General features: G+C 38.2%; 1 protein-coding gene across 1 annotated transcript; it reads right to left on the reverse strand.

The window, feature by feature from the left end:
- Positions 1 to 4,206: 4,206 nt before the first annotated feature.
- Positions 4,207 to 8,280, reverse strand: LOC113911712 (caprin-1-like). The gene is given in 3 exon segments (XM_035723419.1): positions 4,207 to 7,137; positions 7,139 to 7,651; positions 7,653 to 8,280. Coding segments are annotated over 3 exon segments (2,121 nt in total). The 5' UTR covers positions 8,009 to 8,280; the 3' UTR covers positions 4,207 to 5,885.
- Between the last annotated feature and the right edge of the window lie 4,583 nt (positions 8,281 to 12,863).

The following is a 12,863-nucleotide window of genomic DNA, read 5'->3' on the forward strand; positions in this document are numbered from 1 at the left end:
TATATATATAATATCACATCTTTTTTATCCATTCATCTGTTGATGGACATCTCAGCTCTTTCCACAGCTTGGCTATTGTGGATGTTGCTGTTATAACCACTGGGGTGTATGTACCCCTTTGGATCATTACATTTGTATCTTTGGGGTAAATACCTAGTAGTGCAATTGCTGGGTCATAGAGTAGCTCTGTTTTTAAATTGAGAAACCTCCATACTGTTTCCCAGAGTGGCTGTACCAGCTTGCATTCCCACCAACAGTGTAGGGGCATTCCCCTTTCTCCACATCTGTACCAACATCTATTATTTCCTGACTTGTTATTTTGGCCATTCTGACTGGTGTGAGGTGGTATAGCAATATATCTTATAGCAAATGTAGTTCTGTCTGGAGTCATGAGGTTGTGTGCTGTCTTTGAAACTGAGTGTTGACTAGAAGTGTGCAAGGTTTCTAACTCATTTTTTAACTCTCCAGTCTGTTTAGAGAAGTTCAAACTCTTATTTTTTAGAATCAGCCATGCTGGATATTAAGCTGTTTCCAGCACTTCTTTATTTTTTTTATCTATTCTTGTGGTGTTACTTAGAGAACCAGTGAAGTCTTGAAGTAGCAAGGATCAGTTAGAAAAAAATGAGATAGAATCAGCTTGTGAGCATAATTGACCCTTCTAATATGCTGCTTAAAAAAGGGGAAAGGGTTATCATCATAAGTTAAGAATCACAGAATTGAGCTGGAGAAAGGAGTGAACCCGAAAGAAAAGTCTTAACATATTTGATTGGTGCCATGACTAGTACTCAGTGTACAGTTGGCCTAGCTCATGGCATGATTAAGCGAAGCTGGGAAAGACCTCGGTGGGGAAGGGAAAAATTCTTTATGTTTGAGTATGGCACATAAATTTTCTCAACTAGAGATTCTTCCTTTGGGTGTTAAAAAGCCTTGTATTTTTATAAGTTTTCTATCTAAATGCAAATATGTGACTGCTCCACAGATTGTTGAGACTTAAATATAAATTAAAAATCAAGACTGAAAAAAGTATCACTGTTTAAAAGTTCCATCAAAACTTGTATGCTTCATCTGTCTGTGATATTGGCTATATATATATATATATTGGCTTCTGACTTTGGCATAGATAACTCACTCATCTGGAGTTTCAAAGCAATACCTCTTTAATTTACAGTAGGTTCTTTATCAACTTAGACAAGAATGGCAGGTACTGTGGCAGGTGGACATTTTTCAGAATCCAAAGGTACCATTCCCATGAAATTCAATATAAACAGTGTCCTCTGAAGCACAAGTCTGTATCTCTTTAAAGACACTGTACTGATTAGACTCTGCAATAAAGAGGTTGCCTACTCATAAGGGGGATCGTGGCTTGATGTGAAATAAAAAAGCAGGCATTCAGTCTCAGGTCTACCCCAAAGTACCATATGCTTCCATGAATCTGGACCTCATCTTTGAAAAGTCTGAAGTGGTTATGATATAGATCTGTCAAGGAAGGCATGAGAAAGAACAAAATAATCCATATTGGCAATGCAAATACTCTAATAAGGAAGATGTGAGCTTAAAAGGGTATAGGCTTAAACTGAAATACATACATACATACATACATACATACCACAGACTTCCATGACTGACATGACTGCCCAGTTGTGGACACTGTATAAAAGGTTAGTTGGTACAGTGATCCTCTTTAAGTACATTGGGGTAAATATTAGATTTAAAGGTAAAGGTACTTAATGTATAACTGTTTACAGAATTAAGTGAGGTATAAGTTAATATTTAGCACCTCAAAAGAAGGGAAAGAAGATGATGTCATCACTCCACAGAAGAAATTGTAACCCAAAATTTAGTTCAGATATCAAAACTGATGATCTTGCACAGATGCACGCACGCACACACACACACACACCCCAAGAAGGTATGAAAAAGTTTATTACTCATAAATTAAGGTTTTCTGGGGAAAGCAAGCCAGGCATCCAAGCAAGTCCAAAAGTGGATTGGAAATATGGAGGATTTGGGATTTCATGGTGGTTAGGTAGTAGGGCTGGAGTGAGGGTCCCTTTGTGTGAGTGGAGCTTGCATGACTGGAACTTCTCACCAGTGAAAAAATAGAGAGCATCCAAGGTTTCTTAATAGCTTGTCCAGATGTGAGTAAGGGGAAAGGGAAGTTATGCAGGTCAGAAGCTGCCAGTAGTCAATTTTTAATGATTAGTACTTTTTATATCCTAAGAAAACTATGCCTAATCTAAGGTAAATTCCCCCCCGCCATGATTTCTTTTAGAAACTATATAAATTTAGCTCTTACATTTAGGTCTTTAATTCATTTGAGTTGATTTTTATATATGATTTAAAGGATGAACTTTTTCTTTCTTATTCTTTTACATTTGAGTATATGATTGGTTCCATGCCATTTGTTGTAAAGATTAACCTTTCCCCATTTCCCCATTGTGGGTAGGTCTATTCTGGACTTGCTGTTTCCAGGATCTGTATATCCAACCTTAGGCCAGTACTTATTCTCAATTACTGTAGCTTTGTAGTAAGTCTTGAATTCTGTTAGTATAAATCCTACAACTTTATTATTCTTTTCAAAATTAATTTGGCTATTTCATGTCCTTTTATTTCCATATAAGTTTAGATTCACTTTGTCAACTTCTTAAAAAAACTACAGATACTTTAATGACTATTACTCTGAATCTGTGGGTCCTTTTGGGGGGAAAATACTAATCTCATCATATTCCATTGTATGTATATACCACATTTTCTTCATTCATCCATTAATGAATTCTTAGGTTGTTTCAGTGTCTTGGTTATTGTAAATAATGCTGCAGTGAACATAGGGGTACAGATATCTTTTTGAGATGGTGATTTCTTTTTCTTTAGATAAATATCCAGAAGTGGGATTGCTGGATCATATAATTCTATTTTGAGTTTTTTGAGGAAACTGCATACGTTTTTCCACAGTGCTGTACCAATTTATATTCCCACCAAAAGTACTCAAGGGCTCCCTTTTTCTATTTATTTTTGATAATAGTCATACTATTCCTTATTTATTTGCATTTCCCTGATGATTAGTGATGTTGAGCATACTTTTCATGTACCTGTAGGTCTTCTTTGGGAAAAGCTCTATTCACATCCTTTGCTCATTTTTAATAAAATCAGATTGGTTTTTGCATGAGTTCTTCATATATTTTAGATATTAACCCATTATTAGATATATGATTTGCAAATATTTTCTCCATTCCATAGGTTGTCTTTTCATTTTGTTGATGGTTACCTTTGCTGTACAGAAGCTTTTTAGTTTGATATAGTCCCACTTGTTTGTTTTTACTTTTGTTGCCTTTGGTGTCAAATCCAAAAAAGTCACTGCCAAGTCCTATGCCAAGGAGCTTACCCCCTGTGTTTTCTCCTAGGAGTTTTGTGGTTTCAGATCTTCCTTTAAGTCTTTAATCCATTTGAGTTAATTTTTGTGAGTGGTGTGGATAGTGGTTCCCCTTCATTTCTTTTACATGTGGCTGTTCAGTTTTCCCAGCAGCATCTATTGAAGAGACTATCCTTTCCCCATTGTACATTCTTGATGCCTTTGTCATACAGTAATTGACCATCTATGTACAGGTTTATTTCTGGGCACTTTTCTGTTCTATTGACGTATGGGTCTGTTTCTTTTGATTGACCCACTTTTTTGATTAGTATGGCTTTGTAATATAGTTTGAAATCAGGGAAAATGATGCCTCCAGCTTTTGGCGTTTTTTTTGTTTGTTTTTTTGTCCTCAAGATTGGTTTGGCTCTTTGGGGTCCTTTGTGGTTTCATACAAACTTTAGGGTTGTTCGTTCTATTTCTGTAAAAAGAAAAAAAAATGCCACTAGAAATTTTGTAAGGATTGCATTGAATCTGTAGTAATAGGGACTTTGAGTAATAGCAATATTTGAGTAATAGGGACGTTTTAACAATATAAGTTCTTCCAATGAGCACAGAATACCTTTCCACTTATTATTGTTGTCTATAATTTCTTTCATCAGTGTCTTACTGTTTTCAGTGTACCAAGTCCTTCAGCTCCTTGGTTAAATTTATTCCTAGGTATTTTATTCTTTTTGATGCAATTATAAATGAGATTGGTTTCTTTTTTTTTTTAAAGTCAAGAACTTATTTTATTTTAAAATAAACATTGAAAATACCCCCCCCTTCCCCACCACCCTACAAAAAACTTGAATGTGGAATGTTCAACAGCCTATCCATTTTAGTAGGTTACAAAACCAGCAAAAACTCCAGTTGTCTAATAATGAATGTTTGAGAATAGTTTTGTGTCTTGTTTTTTGTTTTTCTTTAGTAGCTGAGCACCTACTGGAAAAATTCCTTAGCTAAAGGCTAATAAAACAAAATTCAATTTCTGCACAGAAAATACCATTCACTTAGTATTAGTAGCCTTTGCTGAATAGATGGGATTAATTCTTCATGAAGTCAAAGTGGGATATGACAAGCAGCATTAAGTTCATAGGCACACAGAACAAGTGCTCAAACTGCTAGCACAAATTCCAACAGTACTAAACTGTCATCTCCATCAAACTTGTGACTCTCCCTATGCATCTAAGTGAAGGAATCACCACTTTGAATATAAATGCCTCCATGAGAAAAAGATAATTCAGTTAGGGTTAGACAAAAGATAAATGCAACTACTACAGAAATAGCTGCTGGAGATAACCATAAAATTTGAAACACTAACAATGCATGGGGTGAACCACATAAGCTGCTAGCTGTTGAACACCAGTGTTTCAAGATACAACTTTTATAAACATGTTTTATTTGTTTTGCTTATACCATCAGAACTGAAACTACTGTCTGTCATTTCCCTAAAATAGGGAAATCAATCTAAAACACATACTGGTGCTTTGCAAAAGATAGCAATTTAAAAGGGTGGTAGCAGCAGGCATTTGATACTTTTCTTTTAAAAACCTTCAGGCTGCAGGAAAAACACGTGACCAAGAGTGTTATGATTATCCATTAGATATTTTCATCAGTACCTGTACCAATTTAGGTGACAATACAGCAAGATCCGAGGATTAGTGACAGACAATGGACATTATAAGGAATGATATATAGTACCAATCCTTGCAAAGTCATTGTCGAAGAAAGTGTTAAGTGTTCAAAAAGGTATCTAAATACTTCACATTAAGTACAGAAGCGGCCATCCAGATTACATCCCATATTTGTTGCATATTTTTCAAAAAGTGCCAATCAAAGCCTAATTTTGCATTTTGGCTTTGTCTTATACAGTATCAGCTGTTAAAAAGCAATTTACATGTGTTTTTAACCACAGTCGTTTGGCCAGAAGATGAATAGTGCTGTGTCAAAGCTGGTAGCCAGCCTTTTATATTAAGGGCCCATGCATAATTTGGTATGCATCTAATGTTCAGTGCTCCAATTTAACTGGAAAAGCTGTGAAATGCAGTTGTTCTGCCAAACCACACTCCACTCCTTCTCAAAAGGAAAATATTTTAGTTTTGTCAATTACCATTGAATAACTCTAGGGCTGATTTGTAGATTTTATCCAATGTCAAAAGTCAATCTTGCTTTTTCCAAGCCACTTCAAATAACTACGGAGAGATCACCCTGTAAAGTGTATTATGTTTTACTCCTAAGCAAGGGTGAGGAATCTGAGTATCATGTGCAAGGCTCAAGATGACGCTTAGGACAGAACATGCAGAATAAAAATAGTTTCCTTCCATATCCAGGTAATATAAAGCTGACAATTGTAGTCCTGTCTTTATGGGATGAAAACAGTCCCTTTACAATAAGTTTCCTGAAAGGGAGAACAAATAGATAATAACTCTTCTGGTAACATATTATGGTACACTGGCCAGTGTGTTTTTGGCATTTAAACATAATCCTGTGAATCAGATTAATTCACTTGCTGAGTGTTCATTTGCGGCATCCCTCTGTTGGGTCTTGGGGGCCCTCCACGACCTCGTGGGGCTCCCCGTGGTCCACTCTGCCCAGAGCCTCGCTTGAAATTCTGCTGATATCCATCCCGCTGATAGCCAGAGTAGTGCCGGGGAGCACTGAACTGAGACTGTGTATAACCACTGTTTGGAGTGTTAGAGAATGAAGGGCGGTAACCATCATATCCTCCTCTGAATCCATTGGCAGGGCCCCTGTATCCATTCATCAAGCCTCTAGCACCACGGGAACCGCCACGAGACACACCACGACTGTTATAATAGGGCTGACTGCTACGTGGAAATCCAGTGTTCTGCTGGGGAGGCTGCTGGTGGTTACCAGTCACTTGATGGGGCTGGTCCTGGGAACCATGGTAGGTGCCAACCACTGTTTGAAGCTGTTCTTGCTGAAGGTCTGTCTGTTCTACTTGGTGAGGCTGACTAGAAAAGCTCTGGTTATAACTGGCCTGGTACTGATTTTGCTGTTTCAAAGTTTCTGGTTCATTAACAGGAGGAACTGGGGCATTCATATTGAACACCATTTGCATGGATTGGAATGGAGCTGCATTTACATTGATTCCACTACTATGTAATGGTTTGCTTGTCCCAGCCTGGAACACCTGAGGCTGAGAAGCAGCCAGAAGGGATGATGATGCTGTAGTCTGGTCTGTATTTAAAGAGATTGTTGCCTGAATCTGGTCAATTGGTTCCTTTTGTGGTCGCTGCTCTGTAGCATGAGAAGGCTGGTACAAGGGTTGAGATGCTGTATACCCCTCACTTGTGGATGAAACCAAAGGAACCTGTGTAGCTTCTGGTTGTACAGGAACTTGATTAGGCTGAGCAAGTCTAGATTCAGAATGAACCGGAGGGCAAACCAGCTGAGGCATGTCCATGTTTTGTGTCGGATTCATAGGCTGTGCAGATACAATGGCAGGATCAAGTGTCTGGTTTTCAAAATCCAGCATTGAATCCTATATGAAATTATAGGGCCCCTGCATTTGCGCCATAAGGTCCTGGACTCACTGTCTTCTCACAAGGGGATCTGCCTGAGCCACTGGAGTCAAAGAGTGGGGCTCTGGTACTGAAGGAGATGCAGCCTGAGGTTGCTGCTGGAGTGAATTTACCACCTCAACTGTTTCAACTGTCCACTCATCTACCTGCTCCTTTTCTCCACTGCTGAACTGTGTTTCTGCCATAAATTGTCTATTTACATACTGTTGATTCAACTTCACTTTGTTCGGTGTATTCTTCTGCTGGCTCAGGTTCAGCTTCAGCTACCTGGTCTTCAACTGTAGGTGCTGAGGCTGCCTCTCCTTCCTCACATAGCCCATTCTGGTGGTTGTGAGTGCTGTCAAAGTAGTTTGACTGGAAAACACGCTCAACAATTTCCTTTAGAGCTTTATAGGTTGTTCCACATACAGCTTTTTCCTTTCCTTCCAGTAAGTCCCATAGGTGAATGGAAGCATGTTCATACTGCTCATTCAACCTCAAGCTCATGTCCCGTTCAGGGTCGGCTAATTTGTAGAATTCATCCAACAATGACAATTCCTCTTCAGACAATATTGGCACTCCATTCAAACCTTGCTTCAGATCAGTTCTCACCTCATCATCTCCCAATTTGTCTAAAACATACTGGAGCTCAAGTACAGTTTTTAAACGTTTCTGTTCTGCTTCTTCTCTCATAAGCTGCTCCCGACGCGCTGTCTTCTTTATTGTTTTCTGAATATCTTAATGCCATGAAACTCCTCTGTAATTCTTTTGCAAACTCCAAATTATTTGTGACTTCCTGGTACTTAGATACGGCATCCAGCTGATCTTGATTAAGCCTTTCCCCTTTGTTCATTCGTTCCTGGTAATCATCAAGCTTGCCCTTTTTCTTCTCCAGGTTCCGAAGTTTCTTGTCGATCACCCCGAGGATCTGCTTCATGGCCTCGGTCTGGACAGCGCCGGTGCCGGTTGCGGGGTGCTGGGAAGCAGGCGCAGCTGCCCCGGCCCCCGACGCCGCCTCACTCCTGGAGGAACGCGACGGGGGTGGCGGTCCGGACGACTTGCTGCCGCTTCCGCTGTGGCTGGTGGCCGAGGGCATCTTTAGACCGTTGAGAAGAAAGAAAAAGCTGGAGGAAGGAAGACAAGAGCGGCGAGTCAGGCGGCGGACGGGGCGAGACGCGGGACAAAACGCGCAGCGGGCGGGAGCCTGCGCGAGCGGGTGGGGTTGGGGATCGAGATTTGTTTCTTAATTGCTCTTTCTGATAGTTTGTTATTTGTGTATAGAAACACACCTGATTTTTGTATATTTATTTTGTATCCTTCAGCTTTACTGAATTTGTTGTTTAGTTCTAACAGCTTTTTGGTGGAGTCCTTAGGGTTTTTTATATAGTATCATGTCATCTACATAGTGACAGTTTCACTTCTTCCATTCTAATTTGGATGCTTTTTATTTCTTTTTCTTGCCTAATTGCCTTGGCTAAGACTTCTGATACTATGTTGAATAAAAGTGGAGAAAGTGGGCATCCTTGCCTTGTTTCTGATCTTAGATGGAAAGCTTTCAGCTTTTCACCTTGAGATGTTGGCTGTGGACTTGTCACTTATGGCTTTTATTAATGTTGAGGTATGTTCCCTCTATATGCAGATTGTTGTGAGGTTTTTTTCATGAATGAATGTTGAGTTTTATTAAATGCTTTTTCTGAAGTACTGAGATCATCATATGATTTTTTCCAATTTTGTTGAGAAATAATTGATATACATCACTGTACAAGTTAAAAGCATACAACAGGATGTTTGATTTACATGTATTGTGAAATGATTACAACAGTAGGTTCAGCTCATCTCTTTTCTTATATAGATACAATAAATAGAAAAGAAAAAAAGAAACATTTTTCTTTTTGTGATGAGAACTCTCCAGACTTATTCTCTTGAAACCTTTCTTATATAACATATAGCAAGGCCTGCTATACTCAACATGTTTTACATTACATCCCCACTACTTATTTATCTCATAACGAGAAGATTATACCTTTTTTCCTTTACTTTGTTAATGTGGTGTATTACATTGATTTAGCACATTGAGCCATCCTGGCATCCCTGGAATAAATCCCACTTGATCACGGTATATGATCCTTTTAATGTATTGTTGAATTTGATTTGCTAATATTTTGTTGAGGATTTTTGCATCTGTGTTTATGAGGAATATTGGCCTATACTTTTCTTCTCTTGTAGTGTCCTTGTCTGTTTATGGTATTAGAGTCATGCTGGCCTTGTAAAATGAGTTTGGAAGTATTTCTTCCTTTTCTATTTTTTGGAAGAGTTTGGGAAGGATTGGTATTCCTTTAAAATGTGATAGAATTTACCAATGAAGTTGTCTGGTCATGGACTTTTGTGTTGGGAGGTTTTTAGTTACTGATTCAATCTCATTACTAGTAATTAATCTGTTTAGATTTTTCTTTTCTTGAATGATTCAATCTCAGTTTATGTTTCTAAAAACTTATTTCTTCTAGATTTTCTATTCATTAGTGCATAATTATTCCTAGTAGTATCATGATTTCTTATATTTTTGTGGTATCAGTTGTAATGTCTCCTTTTTCATTTCTGATTGTATTAGAGTCCTCTTCTCTTTTTGGTGAGTCTAAAAGTTTTGTTCATCTTTTCAAAAAAACAGCTCTTAGTTTTATTGATATTTTCTATTGTCTTTTTAGTCTCTATTTCATTAATTTCCTCTCTGATATTTGCTATTTTCCTTCTATCTTTGAGCTTTGCTCTTTTTCTAGTTCCTTGAGGTATAAAAGTAGATGCTTTATTTGCGATCTTTCTTGTTTCTTAATGTAGGCATATATTGCTATGAGCTTCCCCTCTTAGAAATGCTTTTCCTGTATCCCATACATTTTGGTATGTTGTATTTCCATTTTCATTTTTCTCAGGATCTTTTTAGCTTCTCTTTTGTCATTTTCTTTAACCCATTGTTTTTCAGTACTGTGTTGTTTAAACATATTTGTGGATTTTCCAGTTTTCTTGTATTTGATTTCTGGTTTCATACCATTTTAGTCAGAAAAGATGTATGATTTCAGTCCTTTCAAATTTATTAAGACTTGTTTTTTTGTTAAGTCTTAAATTTATTAAGACTGCTTAAATTTAATAAGACGTTGTAGATCATAGATATATGATCTATCCTGGAGAATGTTCCATGTGCACTGGAGAAGAATGTGTATTCTCCTATGTTTGGATAAAATATTCTATAAATGTTTGCTAAGTCCACCTGGTCTAATGTGTCGCTTAAGTCCAATGTTTCCTTATTGATTTTCTGTCTGGATAATATATCCATTGATGATAGTGGCATATTAAAGTCTACTATTTTTGTTTTGCTATTTCTCCCTCTAGGTCTGTTAGTTATTTGCTTTGTATATTTAGATGCTCCTATCTTGGGGACATAATTATTTACAAATGGTATATCCTCTTGGATTGACCACTTTATCATTATATAATGGCCTTCTTTGTTTCTTATTACAATCTTTGCCCTAAAGTCTATTTTTCTTGATATAAGTATAGCCACCACTTTTCTTAATTTCCATTTGCATGGAATATCTTTTTCCATTGCTTCACTTTCAGTTTGTGTCCTTAAAGCTGAAGTGAGTCTCATATAGGCAGCATATAGTTGAGTCTTATTTTTTTTATTCATCTAGTCACTCTGTGTCTTTTGATTGGAGAATTTAGTGCATTTACATTTAAAGTAATTATTGATAGGTATGGACTTACTGCCATTTCCTTTGTGTAAATCCTTTGTTGTTTTCTTCCTTTGCTTTCCTCTGGGATCTGATAATTTTCAGTAGTGGTATGTTGGGAGTCCTTCCTCTTTAGTCTTGAGAGAGTGGTCTTATGGGAGATAAACCTTGTCAACCATCCTGGCCTGTGCTCCTGGTTGTTTCTCAAACTTTTGTGATCGATCAAGTTGACTTGTTTTTTAGTGGCTCCTCTAATGTGTCAAGATGTGTCAAGACCCATCAGAGTCCCAAAGGGAAAAATTGTAGTCAGTACCTAAATGCAGGCTAGTTGGAAGCCAGACCCTCAGGCAGTGTTTTGGAAAGTATATAATTAGGCTGCTTCCAGGGAGAAACTGGGAGGTGACTGTTTTTGCCTGCTTCCTCTGTAGTGGGCCCAGATGTATAGCCAGGAGTGGGGATGGGGTGCTCCTGAGCCAGCAAGAACTTTTCCTTCTTTCCTATAATCCTGTGGGACTCCTGAATGAAAGCCCCATTGGCTGGCAGAGTTGGGATCTGCCCTTTGAGCAGCATCCATAGAAGCTGAGGTGCAGACATTTGTACAAGCTCTTTCCAGGGAGATACTGGTCATTTGGGGCAGGCAGGAGGGAGATGGCGAGGAAGTGTCCACATTGAAGTCCCCCCTTACATGTGTGCTAAATTAGAAGCTTGACCCTCAGACAATAGCTTTTTAAGTATGCCAGTAGATTCCTTTTAGGGAAAGGCTGAGAGATGGGCATTTTTTGCCTGCTTCCTCTGAGCTGAGCCCTGGGATGATAGCTGCAGTGAGTGTCCATGCTCATGCCCATTAATAACTGTTCCTTTGTTTGCTATTCTCTTATGGGTCTCATGGACAAAAGCCTATTGGGCTTTAAATGGAGGTGTTTTGGTAGCCCATCCCTCAGGGAGAGTCTTAAAACTTGGGGGGTGCTAGATGTGGGGTCCAGACCCTTGGCTGCTCAGGGAGAAGCTGGGAGTTAGGGGTTCCCTTCTGATTGTATGGCCCTGTGTTAGAGTAGGGTTTATGGCAAGAATGTTTCAATCTTTCCTGCCTGTTTTCAGTGTGGGTCTTTTTTTTTTTTTTCTTAGTCACTGGATGTGTAGGAGTCACTCAGATAGTTTTCTGGTTTTCTTTCAAAGGAACTTGCTCCTTGTGTAGCTGTTCATTCCATGCGTCATGGGAGGAGGGAAGTTCAAGGGTCTCTTGTGTCACCGTCTTTGAAGACGTCCTCTGTGCTCTTGTGTGTTTTTTGTTTTGTTTTTTTTGTAGATGTCCTTTCTTGAGTTAAATCTCTTTTCCTGATCAACTCAAAGTTTTTATCATGAATGGATATTGAATTTTCCCTAATATTTTTCTGTCTGTACTGAATGATTATATGGTTATTTCTTCTCTTTTTTGCTATTTTTAGAATATATTTTTCACCAGATATAGAAATTTAGGTTGACAGTGTTTTTTCCTTCAGCACTTTAGGAAACTACTTTGATTTTTTTTCTGGCTTGTATCCTTTCTGTAAGTTATGTGAAGTCCTTATCTTTGCAACATGTCTTTTTCTCTGGCTGCTTTTAAGATTTTCTTTTTACACTTAGTACTCCTTAATTCTGGTAGTTAACCCAATCTGAAACCCATGGCCTAGGGATGGTCAGCTTGAATTCTAAAGAGGAAGATCAGACAATAGAGGCAGTTACTATAAGTACTTGTCTAATTTTATCATTGATCGTCATTAGAATCTTGGTTAATTAGTGTAATAAATGTCAAAAATGAATTTTCTTGGGTGAAATTAATGACTTGTTAGTTGGTTTAATGAATGTTAAAAATATCTTTTTGGTTAAATAAATATTTTAATTGTATCACTTGGCTAAAATATTTTAGAGACTTTAAAAAGATTTAATTATTCGAGAGAGAGAACATGGGTGGGGGGAGGGGCAGAGGGAGAGGAAGAGAGAGAATCCTCAAGCAGACTCCCCACTGAACATGGAGCCCGATGTGGGGCTCGATCCCAGTACCCTAAGGTCATGACCTGGGCCAAAATCAAGAGTTGGACACTTAATTGACTGAGCCACCCAGGCGCCCCTAGGAGATATTTTTGATGGATAATAAAGTATAAACATCTTGAGAAGCACCTCAAGGATGGTGCTTGATCTCTTAAGTGGCCTCTAACCCAGTCTTGGTTAGAAAGATTTCTGGTTGACCAA

The sequence above is a fragment of the Zalophus californianus genome, chromosome 12 (genome assembly GCF_009762305.2).
Source record: "Zalophus californianus isolate mZalCal1 chromosome 12, mZalCal1.pri.v2, whole genome shotgun sequence".
NCBI classification, from domain to species: domain Eukaryota; kingdom Metazoa; phylum Chordata; class Mammalia; order Carnivora; family Otariidae; genus Zalophus; species Zalophus californianus.